The sequence below is a fragment of the Lichtheimia ornata genome, assembly GCF_029851405.1.
Source record: "Lichtheimia ornata isolate CBS 291.66 chromosome Unknown scaffold00005, whole genome shotgun sequence".
Lineage (NCBI taxonomy): Eukaryota > Fungi > Mucoromycota > Mucoromycetes > Mucorales > Lichtheimiaceae > Lichtheimia > Lichtheimia ornata.
This window is the reverse complement of record NW_026695325.1, coordinates 12,055-33,862: the sequence shown is the minus strand read 5'-3', so window position 1 is coordinate 33,862 and position 21,808 is coordinate 12,055. Positions and strand designations below refer to the sequence as shown.

General features: G+C 43.9%; 8 protein-coding genes across 8 annotated transcripts; 3 read left to right on the top strand and 5 right to left on the bottom strand.

Annotated features, from left to right (window-relative positions):
- Positions 1-2,363: 2,363 nt before the first annotated feature.
- O0I10_001778 (uncharacterized protein) lies at positions 2,364-3,543 on the top strand (the record flags this gene model as incomplete). The annotated part of the gene is made up of 5 exons (XM_058481870.1): positions 2,364-2,792; positions 2,864-2,941; positions 3,006-3,095; positions 3,172-3,404; positions 3,471-3,543. The coding sequence occupies 5 exons, from the start codon at positions 2,364-2,366 to the stop codon at positions 3,541-3,543; spliced, it is 903 nt and encodes a 300-aa protein (XP_058347001.1).
- A 112-nt stretch (positions 3,544-3,655) lies between these two features.
- On the bottom strand, positions 3,656-7,023 carry O0I10_001777 (oxoglutarate dehydrogenase (succinyl-transferring), E1 component; the record flags this gene model as incomplete). The annotated part of the gene is made up of 5 exons (XM_058481869.1): positions 3,656-3,813; positions 3,873-4,266; positions 4,323-5,987; positions 6,044-6,279; positions 6,339-7,023. The coding sequence occupies 5 exons, from the start codon at positions 7,021-7,023 to the stop codon at positions 3,656-3,658; spliced, it is 3,138 nt and encodes a 1,045-aa protein (XP_058347000.1).
- Positions 7,024-8,209: 1,186 nt separating this feature from the next.
- Positions 8,210-10,513, top strand: O0I10_001776 (uncharacterized protein; the record flags this gene model as incomplete). The annotated part of the gene is made up of 1 exon (XM_058481868.1): positions 8,210-10,513. One exon carries the CDS (start codon positions 8,210-8,212, stop codon positions 10,511-10,513), a length of 2,304 nt encoding a protein of 767 aa, XP_058346999.1.
- Positions 10,514-10,636: 123 nt separating this feature from the next.
- On the bottom strand, positions 10,637-13,222 carry O0I10_001775 (uncharacterized protein; the record flags this gene model as incomplete). The annotated part of the gene is made up of 12 exons (XM_058481867.1): positions 10,637-10,990; positions 11,049-11,141; positions 11,204-11,317; positions 11,378-11,474; positions 11,527-11,654; positions 11,710-11,781; positions 11,839-11,963; positions 12,026-12,116; positions 12,180-12,530; positions 12,587-12,718; positions 12,777-12,836; positions 12,917-13,222. 12 exons carry the CDS (start codon positions 13,220-13,222, stop codon positions 10,637-10,639), a joined length of 1,923 nt encoding a protein of 640 aa, XP_058346998.1.
- Positions 13,223-13,596: 374 nt separating this feature from the next.
- O0I10_001774 (uncharacterized protein) lies at positions 13,597-14,439 on the bottom strand (the record flags this gene model as incomplete). Its single annotated transcript, XM_058481866.1, has 5 exons — positions 13,597-13,625; positions 13,688-13,781; positions 13,844-13,936; positions 13,998-14,115; positions 14,231-14,439. 5 exons carry the CDS (start codon positions 14,437-14,439, stop codon positions 13,597-13,599), a joined length of 543 nt encoding a protein of 180 aa, XP_058346997.1.
- Positions 14,440-14,709: 270 nt separating this feature from the next.
- O0I10_001773 (uncharacterized protein) lies at positions 14,710-16,040 on the bottom strand (the record flags this gene model as incomplete). Its single annotated transcript, XM_058481865.1, has 3 exons — positions 14,710-14,815; positions 14,919-15,442; positions 15,507-16,040. 3 exons carry the CDS (start codon positions 16,038-16,040, stop codon positions 14,710-14,712), a joined length of 1,164 nt encoding a protein of 387 aa, XP_058346996.1.
- Positions 16,041-17,352: 1,312 nt separating this feature from the next.
- O0I10_001772 (uncharacterized protein) lies at positions 17,353-18,580 on the top strand (the record flags this gene model as incomplete). The annotated part of the gene is made up of 2 exons (XM_058481864.1): positions 17,353-17,590; positions 17,658-18,580. 2 exons carry the CDS (start codon positions 17,353-17,355, stop codon positions 18,578-18,580), a joined length of 1,161 nt encoding a protein of 386 aa, XP_058346995.1.
- Positions 18,581-18,830: 250 nt separating this feature from the next.
- On the bottom strand, positions 18,831-21,661 carry O0I10_001771 (uncharacterized protein; the record flags this gene model as incomplete). The annotated part of the gene is made up of 7 exons (XM_058481863.1): positions 18,831-19,405; positions 19,466-19,651; positions 19,733-20,067; positions 20,124-20,584; positions 20,640-21,108; positions 21,168-21,316; positions 21,377-21,661. 7 exons carry the CDS (start codon positions 21,659-21,661, stop codon positions 18,831-18,833), a joined length of 2,460 nt encoding a protein of 819 aa, XP_058346994.1.
- Between the last annotated feature and the right edge of the window lie 147 nt (positions 21,662-21,808).

Sequence of the window (21,808 nt, the reverse complement as noted above, 5' to 3'; positions counted from 1 at the left end):
TTTTTTTGTATTCAAATGTTCTTTATTTGGGTTTGGATTCCCAGATAAATCTAAACTAGAGGTAAGCCCGAAGGCACAAACAAGAGGACAGCACGAAGGCATAACAGAGGACAGCCCGAAGGCATAACAGCCCGAAGGCTAAAGGAAAGCCTGAAGGCGTACGAGAGGACAGCTCGGGCGGCAGTAATCAGGACGGCACCAAGTGCTCAAGGCAAGCGGGATCGAACTCGAGTTGGCGGGAAGGTCGGCGGGATCTTGACCACTTCGCTACGGGGACTGGCCCCTCATTGTGAAGTAGCTAGACCCTGACAGAGCAAAAGATGCAGAGGGTCGTGTTGTGTAACACAGCTACGTTTGCATGAATGAAAGGGTCAATGTATAATTACTTTATGGATCATCTAGGAACAGGCATGTATTGCTAGCTAACAGCCACTTTTATCCAACCATCATTGTTGCGAGATCCACTGCTTTGACTGAGATACGGTCAACCAAAGAAGTATCATAGTAACAGCCACTTCCTCCCAGTCACCTTTATTACTCATCCTCCTGCATGTGAACGATTGTCCTGCTCCAGCCCAGCATGCCCATCCTTCAACTTTCTTGATCCGAGGGGATTTGGTTGAGTTACGCTCAAACACAAAACATCATCCAATTTCACAAAAATCATTTTGCAATAGTTATTTGTAAACTGCCAGCTATCAGCCCATTCCTTCCATTCACCTTTTTTACCCAACTCAATGCATGTGAACGATTATCCTGCACCAGCTCATCATTTCCATCATTCAACATCCTTGATCCAAGGGGATTTGACTGAGCAACACTCAAGCAGAGAAGTATCATCCAAGCACTAGAAAGATCAAGTTGATTTCCGGTTCTTCCACTCCCGGCTTCTTCCCTCTTTCTCTCATTCTCAACTGTTGACCCATTCAAGTACAATTACCACCTGCAAACGATTGTCCTGCTTCAACCCATCATGTCAATCCTACAGCTGCCTTGATCAGAAAGTCTTCGACTGAATGGGACGTTCATGGCGTGTACACACTACAACAACACACGAGTCTTTTGACACTACACCTTCTCTTGTATACTACTCTCCTGTTACAACCAAACGCAGCAGCAATCGCTATCAGCAAGGCCTTTACTCCATTGTCTCAAGCTGCATGCACTCTGCTACAATACGCGTTCTTGCACATTCCTCTGCCACGACCAAACATAACAGCAGTTGACGGGAAGTCTTTATTCGGTTTCCTCAAGTTGCAGCAACCTTTTTTGTATCATCTTTATGTGAACAGCAGATAGCCATTGTATAAAAGCAGCTTTATTTATATGTTGCAACTTGCTTTAATACATACGATTTCCTATAGATCTGGATCTGGATATTGCTTTTAGTGCGTGGGATGGAAGGAACTGGATTTAATGGGTTTGGAGCACATCAGGCATTGATACATAGGTGGATCCACATACGCAATGATTCTATTAATCCACCCACTCGCATCATCAAGCCCATCCTATAACAACATGATGATAGGTCGTCCTAATCGGTATGAGCACAATGTGGTCATTCAAGCCATCAAGCTCATTACTAGCCCATTTTTCGCCTTTGGTCAATGTCAACCATATCCATGCTATGTAAAGGATTAATGATTTCAAGTGATGGGTGAATGGGTGATGATGACAGTGACTCTTTGCTGGGGATACACGCGCAAAATGATTCGTACACATGATTCACATCACCATTGATATCTCCCGTAATTTCCAGCCTTGCAGTGGAATTGTTTCATCAGCATCATCAGCATAATTCACACCACGTTCGTCGTAGTACAAGATCCTCCTTTCTTTGTATACATAGAGTCAAGCTTGGTCAATGTATTACGTAAGAAGGATTTTTGAGTGATAGCCGATAGCCTTTGTGATATGAAATGTCCTTATGGTGGAATGATGGACAAAAGCACAATACTTGAAGAGGAGTAGTAGGGTAGGATGAGATGGATAAATAATGTGGCATGTGTGTCGTACAATCCCTCTGTGACAGTAAGGGCCAGGTTCAAAGATGTGTGTATATGTCAGAGGATATCAATGATGTCAAGCGGGATTACATGAGTGGGGGGAGGGGCCGGGAATGGGCCGTGAAGTGGGAAAAGGGTTTTTTGTGTAAAGACAATGATCCTCAAAGGGTTAGAGTTTAAATGATTGGTTCCTTCTTTCCTGATTAGAGCAAGCAAATGTTGTTTCCCAGCCAGCCAAGTTTATGCCCGCCCGCTGTTAAAAACCATTATTTCCGATAACGATCAACCGTTATCTCTTAATTCTTTATCACATTCTACCGCTCTTTTTGAAATCTCTTTCATCAACAAAACGTCAAGATGCCAATTCCTGCAGATGGAAATGATCCGTTTACTACTACCACTCTCCAAAAGTCTTTGGATACTTGTGCCAGTAATGAGGAGGGGAATCAACATATGACATGTCACCCAAAGTGTGGCCACCACTCTTTTATCGAGAATAAGGACGATGATGATGATTCTTTCTCTACCTCCTCTTCTTCCTCCTCTTCAGTCGCATCCTCCTGTGATTCAACCAAAGACTCAAACGCTCCATTGAAACGTCGACACCAATCAACAACCAGCTTGGGCAAACGACTTTTGAACTATCGACGAGACGACGACGTGTGGGTCGACATTTCAAACACGCGATTAGCAAACTCGCGATTAGGGTCGCTGTATGCCGGCTCAAAGTTTAAAGGAAGACAGCAATGCGATACTTCAACATACGATGTTTCAGTTGACATTTTGGCAAGTATTATTACCCGTCAAGGTCAGCAACGTATGGTTAAGATTTAATAACGTATATCATTTTCATGCAGCACGTGGATCTTAAAGAGAGTACTCTTACTGGTTATCTCAATATCAAGGGGCTCACATCGGACTGTAAAGAATTGACTGTAAGTGGTGGAAGGAAAGTGGATGGGTGAATACGTCTCCCCTAACGGCTCATTCATATTGTAGACTTTCTTTGAAGCCGAGATCATTGGTTCAAAGTACTCCTTCCTTACCAGAAAGTGGAAAGCTCAGAAAAGTACGGACTTGTCGCACTGGGTAAGCTTTTTTCTTTCTTTTCACATGCTTTACATCATCCCACGTGATGACTCACGCTGCATGCATGAAATTTCAGAGCCGTTTCCCATCATTCAAGCCGTACAAGGATGTGTTTAGTGATGATGATTTTACATATCGACCAGAGGATGAGGACTTCATTTATATGCGTTGGAAGGAGAAATTCCTCGTTCCCGATCATCGGGTACAAAATGTGGAAGGAGCAAGCTTTGCAGGATTCTATTACATTTGCTATCAAAGATCCACCGACCAGATCAAGGGATACTACTTTTTCTTGCACCAAACACAAATGTAAGATACATAAGAGCCTTACGCATTATATCCAATTGACATCTAATTATGAAATCCCGGGCATAGCGTATCGAGCTTTCAAGAACTCTCTTTGAAACATGTTCAAGAGCGATCCTTTGGCCATTTCGAGCTTCGTTAGTCATTATCCGCATCATCATTAGCATACCCATCATCATGTCATCATTATCCCAATCATCCACACAAGGAGGAACAATTGTAAATACAATAACCGTTTATGTATGAAAATCATTTCACCATACTGGTACTCCTGATGATACTTCCTTGGGCTGTTGTGGTTCTCCTAGCAATGCCCAGCTAAGGAATTCGTATTCTTCTTGGAAATGACGTTTCTTGTTTCCAGTGGCTACAGACGCTGATGGTTCACGTCCAGTGTACTTGACATTCTTGCCTATAAACAACATGATCAATACCTGCTTCTTGGAAGGAACATGCAACCCCATAACTCACCCGAATGATGTTGCGATTGTGACAAGGATAGATCAATTCGTGGCCCAACATGTTGCCATGTACCCATATTCAAAGGCTCTTCCTGGCACCAAATGATCTCTGCATTGGGATACTTATCCACATGTTCCTTGACCTGTTCATAGGGGAAGGGATTGGGTTGTTCGACGCGAGAAATGGCAATGTCCGATAGCTTGTTTTGATCACGAGCACGCAACAATGCATAATACACTTGACCCGTGCATAAAATGTGTTTCTTGATCTTGTCAGGTGACTCGAGGTGTTCAGGATGAGGATCAGGAAGGTACAAATGGAAGTGAGTATCTCCAGACATGTCTTCCAAGGTGGAACGTGCCATTGGATGACGTAGCAATGATTTTGAGAATGCAAGAATCAACTATACAAAAAGTTAGTTACACGAACAAACGTCATATGGTAGCTCCTCCATCTTACCGGCTTTCGGAATTCCCGGTTGATTTGTCGTCGCATCACATGGAAGTATTGAGCTGGTGTTGATGCATAGACCACTTGCATGTTGCAATCCTGATGTTGACGTGCCAACTTTTCGGGAGATGGATAAACGTAAGGATTATCATCACAAAGCTGAAGGTAACGTTCAATGCGTGCCGAAGAGTGTTCAGGGCCTTGACCATCGTAACCATGTGGAAGTTGCAAAACTAAGCCCGTACGTTGTAGCCACTTTTGTTCACCAGCTGCAATAAATTGATCGGTAATGATTTGGGCACCATTTGCAAAATCGCCAAATTGAGCTTCCCAGATAACAAGTGCATTAGGATCCACCAACGAATAGCCCAACTCGAAACCAAGAACACCATATTCAGAAAGTGAAGAGTTGCTGATAGATAAATAGCCTTGCTCTGGTGAAATGCTGTTGAGCAAGGTGTGAGTGCGCTCATTCTTTTGGTCATGAAGCACAGCGTGGCGTTGTGAAAAGGTGCCTCGTTCAACATCTTGTCCAGATACGCGTACATGTTTGCCTTCCAATAGAAGGGATCCCCATGAAAGTGCTTCTGCAGTAGCCCAATCGATCTCTTTGCCTGCTTTGATAGCCTTTTCTCGATTCTGAAGGATACGCTTGAGGTTGCGATGCACATTGAAATTCTCAGGAATGGTTGTCAGTGCGGCACCAATTTGTTGTAATGTCTCGTAAGGTACCCCTGTTGGGTAATGAGGAAGAATCTCTTCAGCCAACTCTTTGGGGGACTTGAATCCAGGCCATGAACTAGAGAGCCATTCACGCGATGTTGGTGTATAATCTTTGCTACGTGAATAGCTCTCCTCCAAAAGTTTCCATACGCGTTCCTTGATGTCTGTGATTTCCTTATCATCCAATGATCCTTCCTTTTTGAGCTGCTCGGCATAAATTTGGGCCACAGGGGATTGCTTGCTAATAGCCTGATACATTTTGGGCTGAGTAAACATTGGTTGATCCGTTTCATTGTGTCCATGGCGACGATAGCAGACAAGGTCAATCACCACATCACGATGGAAAGTTTGACGCCAATCAGCAGCGAGTTGCATAACAAAGATGACAGCTTCGGCATCATCAGCGTTCACATGGAATACAGGTGCGCCAATACTCTTTGCAATATCCGTACAATAAGGCGTTGAACGACCAAAACGAGGGTCCGTTGTAAATCCAACTTGGTTGTTGACAACAATATGAACAGTGCCGCCTGTTGTATATGCTGGAAGATCATGGAAACCCATTGTCTCGTATACCACGCCTTGCCCTGCAAAAGCAGCATCACCATGCATTAAGATAGCCATTGAATGATTGCGATCATGATCGTTGCTGTAGTATTGCAATGCACGCGTCTTTCCCAATACGACAGGATCCACAGCTTCCAAGTGAGATGGGTTGGCAACTAGCGAGAGGTGGACACGTTTGCCGGATGGTGTAGGTCGTACATAATTCATGCCAAGATGGTACTTGACATCACCAGATCCTTCTTCAGAAGGTTCAAGAGCACCACTAAATTCGCAAAAGATGGACTCGTTTGGTTTACGTACGACGTTGCTAAGTACGTTCAAACGACCACGATGGGGCATTCCAATGACAATGGATTCAACACCAAGATCAACGGCTCGATCAATCTAGTAGTGTGTATGTAAGCATCCTTGAATATGAAGCACAAAGGTGAGGGGATTACCATTGCTTTCATGCCAGGGATCAAAGTTTCACCTCCTTCAAGTCCAAATCTCTTTTCGGATGGGTACTTGGATGCCACAAATCTTTCAAAGCTGTCGGACCAAGTCAAACGGTCATAGATGACTTTTTTCTGCTCCACATTGTAGTGATAAGGCGTTGGTGTTTCGATACGTGAGCGAATCCAATCACATTGGGCGCGATCAGGGATATGGATGTACTCTGTACCAATGGAGCCACCTATATAGGGATAACATGAATAAAGCAATTCGATTGAAAAGAATGCAAGATACACTTACAATAGATCTTTTTGAGGTGTTGAATGATTTCACGTAAAGTCATCTTTTTATCCACACCCTCATAACCTGGGAGAATACCAGGACCAAGCGAAAACGTTCGATCCAAATCCTTTTCAGTGAAACCATAAAACTGATACGACAATTCAGGTGGGCTTCCTTCTTGCAAATCAGCTTGGAGAATACCCAGAGGATCCAAATGGGCAATATGATGACCACGCACTTGATAAGCACGCACCATGAGCTGGATTTTCATGTGGTCCAGAATATCCGTATCACTGGCATTGGCTACCACTTCGTTTGGTAGCTTTGGCAAACGAGCACTGCCAGAAGGGACCAATGTGGGTGGTGGAGAGTAGGCTTGGCTAGGTGACATCCCATGCTTCATGTTCTTGAAATAGACTTGCCATGATAAGTGCACAGAGTTGGGATCCTTGAGCCATGCTTCATACATCTCTTCAATATAGCTTGCACCGTTTCCTTCAAGGAAGCTGTCATTGTTGTTGTTGCTATGCGAGCTTGTTGATGAAGTAAAAGGCCGCGATGATAATCGGTGGATAGACGCGCTTGTAACGCGTGTCAAAGTGGTGGCTGGGATAGCAAGTGGTCTGGTATGATAGTGTTTTGTCAAGGACGTAGGGCGAATGAAGCGACTAATGCCGCTGCCCATGTTGACGGCACGATACATGACGAGAACCGGAAAGAGACGCGACGAAGGAAAGAGCAACCAACAAGCTGAAAACAAAGACGAAAAGTAAATAAACAAAACAAAAAGCAGATTTGTTGCTTGTATGCTGGTTGGGTCGGCAACGTCATCCTCCACACTATCCTGCATAATTTATGTGTCACGCATTCTTTCTCAGCCATACTCCTTGAACACACCATAGCCGCTTCATGGAGATACTTCGTCACGCTATATGCCTTAAGCATGCATCATCAGCATTGGCATGTCAACAAAGTTGCGTAGCAACCATTACTAGCATACATGATGATTGGAGCACTTTTGTGATGAGCATGTGCTGTGATGTTCAATAACAAAGAATGAAAGATATTATCGTATCGAAGACTTTCCTAATGAACAATGAGCCATTGGCTGAGTTGGTGTGTCGCTTTTATGGGATGCTTGGATACCACTACGTCCTACTGGTCATTCAATTTGTGGATGAACAACATGTCACTTATGGTATGCACTGTGCACTTTGTCGTCCTTAGTTTGTTACGGGGAGGTGTCTTGTCCTGATAGTGAAGGTGTAAAACGAGCCACCAACAATCTCAGGGTTGACATAAAGCACGCATTCATTTCATTTCCAATCATCCTTTGGCTTCTTTGTTAAATGCATCCTCCATGTCTTTGTATTACGGGAAGACGTCTTGTCCACGTAGTGAAGGTGTAAAACGAGCCACCAACAATCCCAGGGTTGACATAAAGCACACATTCATTTCATTTCCAATCATCCTTTGGATTCTTTGTTAAATGCATCCACCATGTCTTTGTAGATTCATTGTTGCTCATCTACTACCCCTTACTATCATTATAGTTAATTACCAACCATGAATAATATCACCATAGGTAGTGCCGAAAGTTCAAGGTGTGTAATAATTTTACCGAGCTGCATATACTTGGGCTTGTGTATTACAGGTTGTGATTCTCCTAAACCTTATATTCCCCAAACTCGCTATTAAGGAAATGGGCTGTGTAATCTTATGGTGGTACACAAGCTGTGCTGTTGTCACAAAATATACTTGGTATGGCCAATCACCTGATAGCAAATGATTCATATGAGAAAGCAAGATGAGGTTCTTTGGGAGTTTTTTCCCCTTCCCTTCCTTTTCCTTTCTTACACGAATAGTGTGTTGAAAAAATATCCATACGCATGGCACCAGCAGCAGCTGCTATACCGGTGACATCGTCGACTTCGACTTCAACACCATCATCCTCCAAATCCATTGCAGATCTTACGACTCGTTTAGCAAGTGCAAAAGGGGATGTGCCTCCTCCATTAATTGGCGCCTCAACCACACTTGTTAATAATCGGGTCTATGTTTTTGGCGGTCGTCTTACAGCATCAGCACACGTTCAAAACCAATTGTATGTCCTTGATCTCAGCAACGGCGTGTGGACACACGTTGTGCCTAAGCACCAGCAACAACAACAACCAGCTGCACGATACTTTCATTCGGCTACTGCTATTAGCAACCACAGCATTGTGTTTTTTGGTGGCCTAACGATATCTGTATCCAACGGAGGTGAACTACGGTCTCTGGGAGATCTATTTATTTTGCACATCTCGGATGATTCGGAGCAACTACGATGGGAATTCCCCACACACGCAATGGACGATATAACAATTACACCACATCCTCGTCATTCACACTTGGCTATGGCGACCAACCATGATAACCATTTAGTGATTCTTGGTGGTCAAGATGTCAACAGTGGATACATTGATGAGATCAATGTCTATGATTGCAGGAAAAAGACATGGTATCCACGTATAGCCACACAATCTCATTACACATCTTATGAAACTGCTGCAGCAACATTGTTACCAGTATCAGCAAGTGCATCGGCAGCCATGGGGTCTCCCAATTTTCTCAAAGTCTTTAGTGGTGGTCATCATAGTGGACAACAAGATGATACAACAAATGAAGATGGTGGTGATGGTGGAATACAACAACAGCAGCAGCAGCAGACATGGGGCATGGCAACAACGCTATTTGCGTATAGCAATGAAAACATCCATGGGGTACATCGAAGGTTGCATCGGATCACAGTTTCGGCATCAGGACACGTGGAGAGTATCACCGACCACACCTCAGCTTTAAGCACGAGCCGCCAATACGCCCCTCCTGCTTTACGAGCCATGGGCAGTGCTGCATGTGGGCAATTTTTAATCATGTTTGGAGCATGCACAACCTCTGAACCTCACCATTTGCAAATATGGGCCCTCAATATCAGCACCATGATGTGGACAAAGATCGATGCTGGTCCTCGATTGGTACATGGATCATGGCTATGTGGCGTATTTCGTGAACATGCGGGGCGTAATGAACTTATTGTATTTGGTCATCCCGAGGGTGCGTTGCACGAGGACCACACACAAAGAGTTGTGCACTATGATTATTGGGTTACCATTGATACAGAAGCTTTTGGGGTATACAATCCACCCTACCTCACTTGTGGCACATTTGCGCAGGACGCAGGTCTTGCTTTATTGAACAATCCAGCTCTCAGTGATTTGACCATTTTGACCACTGACGGGCAACGTGCACGTGCCAACTCGACTATTCTTGCTCAACGTTGGTCATCGATCCGCGATCACTTGGAACCATTACTCTCGCCATCCGCCTCATCACCCGCCTTTGAAGTATACGCATCATCACCACAGCAACAAGCGTTGCCTGGATACCTTCTCACATTCCCTGAGACATACGACATCTTAATAGCATTCTTGCAATTCATTTACACGGATCACTTGACTACGGTGGAGCAAAATCAACCCCGCATATTGACACGGTTATTGATCCTTGCAGATCTCTTTGATATTGTACGTCTTAAATCATTGGCATCTCACGCACTTCATCAAATGTTGCAAATATCCACAGCACCTTCGATCTATCAAACAGCTGCATTAGCTAATTGTTGGTCACTTCAAGTACGAGCTTTGCGTATCATGGTCAATGCAAAAAAGTTAATGCAACAACAGCAACAGCAACAGCAACAGCAACAACAGCATCCACCTTCTCCAACGGCTATGAAGGTGCAATCATCCTCATACGCACTCCATTCTCGCCCATCTTCACCATCGACACAGCCAATGGATGATCCGTTTAAGAATTTTGGTGCTGCTTCATTGATTGCAGCTACAGGATCATCAACAGCGTATCAACCCCTTTCACGATTGTTGCGCCAATATGATCTTGATGCTCCTTTGCCACCCGTCAATTCACTTGTCCCCGATCCAACGGCTCAACAAACACAAGTACCACCAACATCAACAGCATCTTCATCATCCTCATCACCACCACAACCAGCACAACAACAACAACAACAACCTCCACCTCCTGTTCAAGCAAAGAATCCTGCTCGTAGACGGGAAAACTCAGCATCATCTGCAACACCAACGATAAAAAAGAACTATCGTAATGCACCAGTATGGCTTCCTATGTCATTCTAGAATACCCATTTCTACTATTACTACAACTACTACAAGTGGCAGGTTTCCACGACAATAAAAAAGAAGCTTCATTACAAAAGGAAGGATGGTATATGTATATGTGTCGAGGATTACTAGTAGTAATTATGATGAGGATGCTGGTGGTTCTCTAGAATAATAATCAAATAGACTGCTATGCTTTTTGGAGCTGGGTGCTGATGATGATGACGATGATGGTGTATCACGCTCTGAAACAAGTATTGATCGCACCTCCACTCGATTGAGACATTCATCCACGTGTTGATTGAAAGCTGCATTGTCCAATTGTAAGCTTCGATTGCATATTGGGCATTCGACATTTTCTTGTTGTTCTGTCGGTGAGGGATGATGGGTCGCTGCTTCGGGTTCAGTCTTGTCAGATGGTAAGTGATCCTCCTCTGCTTCCTCCTTCTTCTCCTCCTCCTCGCGAAGCCGCTTTGCAGGTATTCGCCTGAAAAACTATCCAAGGATGTTAGCGATCGGATCGTAAATGATAACATTATAACACTGCATATACCTTTTCCACGCTTCCATCATTACCGATCCTTTCTAAAGATGATAGCTTGACACCCATGAGCCGTAAACTTAGAGGCATCTCCTTTTCTAATAGCTATGTATATACCATACCATCAATACATATACCCTCACATTCCATTGATAGTAGAACATTACCTCTTTGGCATAACGGGCAATGTCGCAAGCTTTATGTATATGGTAAGGTAATGTTTTGGCACGTACACGGACTTCAAATGTGGTTAGCTTGAGCTTGATCCCAACGGTTTTGCCCTGTTCAAATATACGTCTAAGTATAAAATGTGTGATTGGGACACAAGAGATCATTCTCACCTTTATCCGTTTTTGATCCAGATCCTGTGATAACAATTCAGCAAGCTCATCCACCTTTTGAAACAATGCGCTTCGCGTTGAAATCGGCCTAAAAGTCCTATCATAATGGTTTAATCAGCATAGAGAGAAGACTCGTGGAGTTGCAGTACCTTTCAACGCCCATGCTTTTTTGTGATGCTTTTACTTGTACAGTAGTCGATCCCATGCCAAGATGGCTCCGTAATAAAGATTTGAAGGCGACAGGGCTGAGTAAACGATACAAGACAGCTCGACGTTCCTATTTACTCTATTAGATCCCGATGCTAACATGTTGTCATGATGTTGAAACTTGCATAAACATCGCTGCATGTATGGACGCCTAAAGCCGATAAGATGCGTTCGGTAACACGACCAATACCAGGGATCTGCAGTGTTCAATTAGGCTAACAGCGCATATAGAAAAGATTTGTGTTTGCATCTACCTTACGTATAGACAAATCCTTGATAAAATCTTGAATAGCATTGATATCATTTGGCAGATGATATTGGCCATTAGGCTTGTTCATGTCACTGCAAATCTTGGAAAGCATCTTGTTGGCACCAATCCCTATCAAAGCAATGTATCAAAAAGGGGTTCAGGAAGGACCACACTCCTCTTTCAATATATACCAGCACTCGCTGTTAACTGTGTTTCTTCAAAGATTTCTTGACGGATTTGCTGAACCACTTCAGGTGGGCTCATGGTCGTTGTTTTCAAGTACTGGAAACAAAAGCAACAATCAGCCATCATCCCCATTGGTACGTATACCATTTCATAACTTACGTTTGTCAAATTCAAGTAAGCTTCATCAAGACTCATGGGAGCGAAATCAGGATCATACTTTGCAAAAATGGCTCTGACCTTGTTGGAAGCTGCTCGGTACTTGTCAAAGTGGAGAGGAATGATCTTAAGATGTGGACATAGCTTGAGAGCAATATAGCCCGGCATGGCACTTCGCACTCCAAATTTACGTGCTTCATAATTGCTGGTGCAAAGCATAGCTGTGTCTCCAACGGCCATGGGTACTGTTTTCAACTGTGGCTGTTCCAATTCCTCCACTGAAGCATAAAAGGCATCCATATCCACGTGACAAATCACCTGACTAAGATCACGCTCACTTTCAAGTCCACGTATCTATGATATTGCTGTTAAGTTGATAGGTATCATGGTCTTTGTATATAGAAGCATACCATCCTGTCGGTAATCCGCGTTTCCATGGAAAGATCAATGTCCCGAATCTTGTCGTACTTTGCCATCATGCGTTCGATACGCTCTGTTACCATTTGGTCCCTCTTTCGCTCGTTTTCAAAGAATGCTGATCCCTGTTTTACCATTATCCATTAGCGAAAAAAGTTGTCTCCTTCACATTACTTTGCTTACCTTGGAAGCCTCGTAGATGATACGATTCACTTTGTCCTTGTCAACCGAATCCAATCCAGCCTATATCATGCAATGCATTTCCCCAACCACCCATTTCTTGATTAGACAACTTGATAGGTTATTCTATAGCTCACACATACCTTGTTTGTCGAGGGACCAGCTAAACGAGAACGCAAGGTTTGACTCGATTGGCCGTCATTGGCGTCGCTACTTGTAGCTTGCTGATCGCCAGATTCCGTAGTCGCATTCAATAAATGATCAATGGGCAAGTCGTCGTTGTCGTCGTCATTGTCAATGTCCCATGCCATGTCTTGGTCTTCGAGAGGCACCTCGAACAGTGCATTGTCGTCCCATTCTTCGTAGTAGGCGTCGTCTTCGGCCATATGCAATTCAGGGCGTATTAGAGAAAGAGAAGAAAGGAACCACTTTGTTCCCATCCGCAGCATGGTGGTTTATCCAATGATCGCTCTCAAAGCAGTACTTTGCCATCATGCGAAGACCATCATCCCATCACCCAATAAAACAATACACATACTCCATTGGACCCCAAAAGCATATACAAATTGCAGTTTTCAATATGAAGCTCATTCCTGTTGTTATCAATCACGTGATAAATGTTGAATGCTCTAGTGGTATTGAGGCTGTCATCCACTTTAGTTTCCCAAAGAATATGCATGTAACAAGAAACGGATGGTAGAAAAGAATACAGGGCGGGTGATCATCATTATGTAAGCTTGACATTGCGTGCTCGTGTGTGTGTGTATGGGTGTTCAGAGAGGAGAGTCAAGGGAGTCCCAGTAGTTGTAGTACAGGCTTGGTTTTACTTTGTGATCCTGATTTGAAAAGTGCCTGGTATGGAAGAAGCGTCAATAAACCACACATTACATTCTTTTATCCTTGATACTACTTACATTGTGGAAGATTCGATGTTTCTGCTACAACGTCACTTTGTACGCCTAGATTGGCTAGTGCACCTCGAACAATACCACAAGGGAACCAAATGTACTATTTTACTTTGACATTAGCCTTGGATGCCCTAATCCATATATTCAACGTCGTGTTCTTACCGGTGTTGCCTTTTTGGCCGAGTCAGCGCCTCCGATATCTGTCGACATGCGCATAAACCACCGGAAGCTGTTGTCTTGAAGCACATAGACACCCTACCCATCTTATGATGAGTTGTTTTCATTCAATCCAAGTGCATCCATACCACTCACTCACCCTATGATTCGTCTTTAGATTATCGATTTGCTTCTTAAACATGATGGTCCAAAGGTCCTTGCATATGAATTTGACAACGTCCAACGTATCGGCAAATCTCGGTCGATCCTTGGTGAATCTATCAGTAGTAGTAGCAGTATTCAATAAGTATGTGGTGAACAAAGGTAAATGTCTTCAACCCCCTCCCCACCTCAAACATACCACACAATCCCTCCTTGCTTGTTTATACCAACCTTTCCACCATCCTTTGTCCTACAGCATAGCCGAGACTATCCAACTTGTAAAACATAGCTTCGCTATCGGCTTCAGACTCGACTGCCGTCGTTCTGCATATAGTATCCACCATCTCAATCAGGAATAAATCCACGCATGTTTCACTGACAAGACGCTGTTGTGCATATGGGCTGGCGGTTGCTGTGGTTGTGTCTTCGTAGTTGCTCATGATGGTGCACGAGATGTGATAGGAAACGAATGCAAGCAGATGCAAGAAAGGGTTCCAAAGTACGCGAGTTGCCTCTCTCGGGAATTCGTGACCGTGCTAGTAGTCGTACCACTATTCCAGTGCCTGAATCATATCATACACCCACCCTATACGTAGTCATTTGTATGTATATAAAAGTGATCCATCTTTAATATCCAGTTGAATGTGTGATGGATGGGGTATATTATTACATTTGGCAGTTCTATCTGATTTTCATCTAGAGGAGGTATGTCAATGTCCCTGCTGGTACAAATGGTCTGCCAGCTCAACGTAGAATTCGGAGGAATCAAAGAAAGGTTTCTCAGACAAGGAGGGGATGGAGGATCGCCATTTAGGTCTATTCATTCAAACATCAATCATCATTATCAGTCATCGTTGTTCCCCTTGCATCAGCCTATCTCCTCCATAATCATCAGGAGTAATAATAAAAACCCTTTTACCTTTGACCATTCAACTCCCAATGATTGGCATTCAATGTTTTGATATACGTGCCCCATTTAGCACTGGCCACTGAAACAATCCCATCATTGGGTCCTTCCTTTTCGCCGACCACTTGTTGCGTCCACCCCAATAATGTCCATGGAGGAATATGAGTATCGGCACCATAAGAATAATAAGCAACGTTTGGATCATCAGGGGTACTTGGGTTGAAATGATTTTGGCAATAATCAGTTGTCAAATTGGCGTACGCAGGCGTATCAAGCATTTGTATAACTGGATCAAGCAAGTAGTTTGCATAGCGTCTCTTTTCACTAGAGGTTGTAGTAGATGATGATGAAGCAGTAGCTGCTGCTGCCGCTGCTGCTGCAGCAGCCGTCGCAAATCGTACACCGACACCCACATGGTCACGAAACCAATCCATGAGTGGGGAACCCCTGTGTGGGGTTGCAATGGTCGTCAATGATTGAACGTGATAAGGACGATTATGGATATGGGACAATAGACACCGACAATCAAGACCGCCCTAGATAGATCCATGTACCAATCAATGAGCATTTTGTTGAAGGTAACTACGATAAAACATTTACCATAGAATGGGCCACAAAATTGACTTTGCTACCAGAAAGTACCGCTTTAAGAATGGCATGGAGTTCCTGAGATCTTTCCCACACGCTTCCAGTGCGTGGAACTTTGGTGACAATCACCTTGGCACCCAACTTGGCTAATGTCTCTTCAATGCCACCCCAATACCTCACTTGCAGCATTGGAAAAGAAGCTGGACCCCATTTGTCAAACCCATATAAACCATGACAGAGAACAATAGGTGCTCGAGGTGCTCGATAATGCGGGGTCACAGGCATCCACTCGATAGAGTTATTGGGTTTATGGGTTGTAACGGCAGAAGAAGGGGTTGTCGATGGTAATGGTGGGGTATCGTAACGATCGAGAATCACGCCACTTGTCGGATTTTTCAAAAACCTTGGATAAAGCACTCGAACGGTGGTTGCTGCTGCTGGTGTAGGTTGTATCTTTCTGGGAGGTCGCAATAACGCCATCCAAGGCTTGCCTATAAGCGAGTGTCGTAGATTGTCTACTAAGGAAGAGAAGGAAATAGAAACCATATGTATATATTACAGAATGAAAAAGGAATGGGGAAGAAATGAGTGATAAAGCATAAATGCCGAGCATTCATTATGCATCACAATGCCACGTAAATTCAAATCCAGCAAATAGCCGGCACCAATCGTGCTATTGGTGAGCTCACACGGTCCATTGTGATCGTTGATTGGATAATGGGACCATCGCTTCATTCAAGGGAGAGACTTTGGCTTGGCATTATCCCACGCAATTCAACATCAACAAGGGTAACATGTTCATTGTATGGTAAAAAATAGACCGTATTGTATTTGACAAGCAAGCAATCGGACCTTCATGACAAGATTTGAATATATTTCAGTGCTCTAAAAGTAGAGTAGCATTTCTGTAACCAAAGCATGACACTTGCTTTCTGTCACTTTGACAACATCTGCCCACTAGGAGATAACTATATCAAAAGGGCTATGTACTCGATGGGTGCTGAAGCGAAATGATGAAGCGAGATTATACAATGATGGAAAAAATTGATGTGGACATCACACATTTCACAAGAGAACACTTTTAACAACATTGTGCAAATGAGAGCATTATGCTCTAAAATGAAGGAAGAAGGAAAAAGAACATTATCCAAACCCCGACATGGTAGACGCATCCTGTATGGTACGCCTAAGCTTTAAGCAAATTATCATTTTCTTTTTTGAAATGGGGGTCGGCGTCACACAGCTGACAGTGTCAGGCCGCGGACACCTGTGGTCCTCTTGATGGCAAGCCAGAGCAAAAGGACCGGGCGTAAAAAATTAGATTAACAACGAGTGGATCGGAATCCACATTATAGTTGTTAAACTATAAAGAACAGATACTACACTTGATCTTAGCCAAAAGGCCTGAGAGGATGCCGTTCATTGAGTTGCAAGATGGGCGCCTTTTTATAGCTTTTGGGTTGGTGTTGCTGAGTCGGAAAAAGCAATTGTTTGAGTTTGATTCATTGGTACGTCATTGTGGCACAGCTATTTTGTCTTTCACACACACACACATAGAGAATGGGCATGTTGAATGAGAGTAAAAGTGTATATGTGTATATGGGTGATAGTGATCTAACAAGGCTATACATATGTTGGTAACAAGTACACGTGAATCTATAGTACAATGGATGGGAGTATGGGTGGACAAACGCGTGTCAATACCAGATAAGGGATATTGTTATGGTGCTGATGGTTGCAGTGCTGACGTGGCATTTGCAATTTCTGGCGGCAGCGGGTTGTTACACTCCCCCCAAAAGGAACTTCCTCGGTTGCATACGCTTTCTTCTTTCACTCTTTTTTTCCCCAACCGACGGCCATGTCAACCATCAACGTCAATGTCAAGTCGTCAAGCGACAAGAAATTCGTGATTGCGATTGAGACCACCAAGACTGTCCTTGATCTGAAGAATGCCATTGCTGAGCAAACTGAAGTCCCCGCTGAAAACCAACGCTTGATCTACTCGGGACGCGTGCTTAAAGACCCTGAGACTTTGGCTGATTACAAGATTGCTGATGGCAATACGGTGCATATGGTAAAGAGCTCTGGACAACGTAGTAAGTAGAAGTACTCTTATGGTATGAAACGATGGAGATAATAACTTACATTGTTGGCTGGCAACAGGTACCGGCAATGCATCCTCCACTCCTAGTGGCACAGCCAATACGACTTCTACTACTACGCCCAGCACTAACAACAGCACGGCATCACCACAACAACCACCTAATCCATTTGCAGCATTAGCAGGAGGAATGGGAATGGGAGGATCACCTGGAGCTGGAGCAGCAGCAGCTGGAGGCAATCCATTTGGAATGTTTGGTAGTGGATATGGAGCAGGAGCCATGGGCAACAGTTTTGGTGCACCAGATCCAACCTTGATGAACCAAATGTTACAAAACCCCATGTTTGCTCAATACATGTCAACGGTGCTTCAAAATCCTGCTGTCCTTGATACCATCATTTCCAGTAGTCCACAATTATCTTCCATGGGCCCCGAGATTCGAAACATGATGCAATCACCCGAGTTTAGACAAATGCTCACCAACCCTGATATGATTCGACAAATGGCTACAATGGCTTCTGCAATGCAAGGAATGGGTGGCGGTGGTATGGGTATGGGAATGGGTTCTCCTCAACAGCAACAACAACAACAACAACCATCATCTCCAACCAACAACAACAACACCACTACCACCAATGATAATCCATCATCCCAACAACAACAACAACAACCTCCTATGAATCCTTTTGCTGCTTTTATGGGTGCAGCTGCAGGTGCTGGTGGAGCAGGAACAGGAGCACAACAACCACCCGCTATGGATCCTCAACTTCAACAACGTATGGCTGCCATGTTTGGTCTTCCAGGGATGGGTGCTACTCCAGCAGCTCCAGCTGATAATCGACCACCAGAAGAACGCTTCCAAGTGCAACTACAGCAATTAAACGAGATGGGCTTTTGGGATGCAAACAAAAACATTCGAGCATTGCTTGCTACGGGTGGTGATGTTCAAGCAGCCATTGAAATGCTCTTTAGTGGAACCATGTAGTAGAAGAACTTTACCACTTTACGATCCTCTCCCTCTCTCTCTCTCTGTCACATGCACAATTCTCACTTCTACATAGTACACGCTATCCTTTGTTTCCTTGTTTTTTTCTTCTTCTTCTCCCATAGTCTCTATATCTACCATATTTCCACCACCTCCACCATTACCATCCTCCCATACAAGATACACACAAATGCAATTGTATACATTCTCTCTCATTGAATCAAAGAAAATGTTGTTATTGTGGAATACGTCAACATGTTTGAAAGATGCTAACCAGTAGTATCCGGAATTTCTGGAATGCGAACTCGACATCAAATGAGGATGAACCACCATGACTCGCGTTGATTGAGGAAGAGGTAGTAGCTGTAGTCCCACCACTATTGCCACTCGTCGTCGTATTAGGTGTGGTCGTTGGGTGGTGGTGGTGGCCTGTGCTATTCGGGTCCGAGCGTTGTCCACCATAAACAGCATGGCTATCAGGCAACAAAAACTCAACATTGTGTAACCCGCCTCCAAACACCGTTTCAGCCCGATCCACACCTTCTTGAACTCGTTTGTTGCTGCTATTTCCAGAATGCTCATATAAAAAGCCGCGTACACATTTCATAGCCACCTCGCCTCGTTTCTGTAACCATGCAAAATGATGTTGTGGCTGATCAAGGAATGCGGTTGAAAAGTATTGCTCAGGTTGTTCAATAAACTTGTCAGGCAACAGCAGCAGCGGAATCGATAAACTGGAAATGTCATAGCGTGTCGTAATACGCATAATCTTCAATAACCCCTTAATGAGAGGGCTTTGCTTGCTAATCTCGGTCGTTGGTATGGCTACAAGTGAACTATTTTAGTATATCAAATGCATCATCTTTTGGATAAAAATAAACTTACATTCACTATCCACCACCAAATGGAAAATGACTTGAGTGGATGGTAAATTTGAATGACGCGTGATAAAGAAACTGCCCTCTTGTAATGAATCAGGTCGAGAGTTGTAGTCTTGCTCAATCACAGTTAATTGGGTTTCAATGTCAGGAAAGTGGAATTCAGTCGAGTGCTGGCATCTTTCAAAGAGAGCTATTTGTTCGACAAAATCAACATTACTCATTTTGTTTCTTGATGCATGATAAACACACACACACACACACACATACGTACCCTTATTACTGCCTTTGCCTGTTCTATATTGACGCCATCCAAGTGAAGTTCCTTGCTCATCTCGATTGCGATTTAATTCACTAAGCTCCACGAGTACGACCATGGCACTCAAATGATTCGTATAGAGGTTGGTGGATGTCTGAGCCTTGTATGCCATCTCCCTTGTTGGATCATAGGGCATGGGATTGAAAATGTCTGAGCCAGCATCAGCAACGAGTAAACGAAGATTGTGTGTCGATTTGATTTGGGCAGGGCCGAGACTGATGGTGAAGGATTCGACTGGTTGTTGTGCATTGGCAATGGTCCCTGTGTGCGACGATCCAAATCGGGGATCACTATTAACGGCGTTAATGTGGACGTTCTTCCTTTGGATCATCATCAATCTACCTACCTTTCATCATTATCCATAAAATTCTCCATAGCCTTGCCGAGCCATCCACCCAATTTACGAACGGAACTTAGGTTGGTATTCTCCATGACTTGCTTTTGTTGTTGTAGGAATGAAATTGGGCTCCATCCCTTGTTGGTTGCATTACTGTTTCTACTATTCGGAGACATCCCTCGTTGTAATGATTGACGACGGCTTCCTGTCACTGCTATATCGTTCAGCGAACTCGTACGTGAATGAGCTGGCGACGTGGTTGCACCATTTCCATTTCCATGTTGACTAAGTGAAGATGAACGTCGCTTGGCCTGCTGCTGTTGGTGTTGCATAGCTGTATTGACCTTGGCTGGATCTTCAAGTAACAATGTCACTGCATGCTCCATGATATGATTCGTTAATCCAAGTGCCGTCTCAGCTTGCTCCTTTGTAAATCCCATTTCTTCAATATCCCGAACCATCCTTTGAAACTAATCCATGTATATGAGTTCATATGATTCGTGGTATTGTAAATGTGATTGTTACCTTGTCTTTGCCATCGGAAGCAGGTGATTGTTGATGATCGCCATTGCCTGATGTGGATGTGGATGATACATGGGACATGGCACTGGCAGAGGAATCTTGTCGAGGACGGCGATGATCTTGAGGCGATCGATCATTCAAAGGGCTGTCAACGCTCTTTCGTACTGAAGTTTGACGCACACGCTCAGCAGCCACACTGACTATGTCTTTGCCATCCAAATTCTTCTCAGCTTCGAGTAACACGTCTTCCGGCTTGAGATCCTTTTCATCCGATAGAGCGGCCAGTCTTTGCTGGTATTCCTGATAGAGTTCAATGACGAAGGAGCGATATTCTTGACGCTGAGTTTGTTGTGTCTGCAAGATGTCGGATGCCCATGTTGCTTGAAAGACCTCCATATCTTCCACATGACGTGCGAATAAATGTGTCATATTCATTTGTGATGATCCAGAAGCTTCAATCTCACGATTGTGTCTATATTCAAGTAGTTGAGTATCAAATGCTAGGGCAACAACTTGATAGAATGCAAATACCTTTCCTCAATTTCAGCTTGTTCCTTTCTACATGCCATGTATCTTTCTTGAATCACCATAGCATAATCTTGTTCTAGACCCAATAATGTATTGTACAAGGCTTCAATTGGACAATGCACAAGAGTGTGGTAGGCACGTGGAAAGATATCCTTTAGACAGCATTTAAAACGCGTGTTTTATGCGTATCCCTCCCCTCTTTGATGGCTTACTTGTTCTGGTTGGTTGTGGTATTGGAGTGTATGGTCCTGGTATCGACTGATGAAATCTGATCTAGCAGTTGGCTTTTTGGACGTTGTTCGATCGGGTGTTGCTGCTGCTGTAGCTGTCATGAGCACTGAGAGGATGTTGGACGACAAATACGAGGGGATGCCATGTTTTTTGATGCAATGTGCGACGCAATCGTTCAAGTTTTGTCCTTCGGTGAGTTGCACGTGGATGGGCTTTGCATTGTTGCCGAGTTGAATAGTAATGTTGGCTGTGCTTGTTGCTTGCATAGGAATAGGGTCAAGCTTAAAAGGGGCGCAATGTCCGCTCAGCTGTTGGGATGTGGCGGGTGTTCACAAAGAATGCAAATCCAAGCCTTGGCATAATGACATTTCAGCCTTCCGATACTTGGATCGACATCCCATGTTGAGTAATGC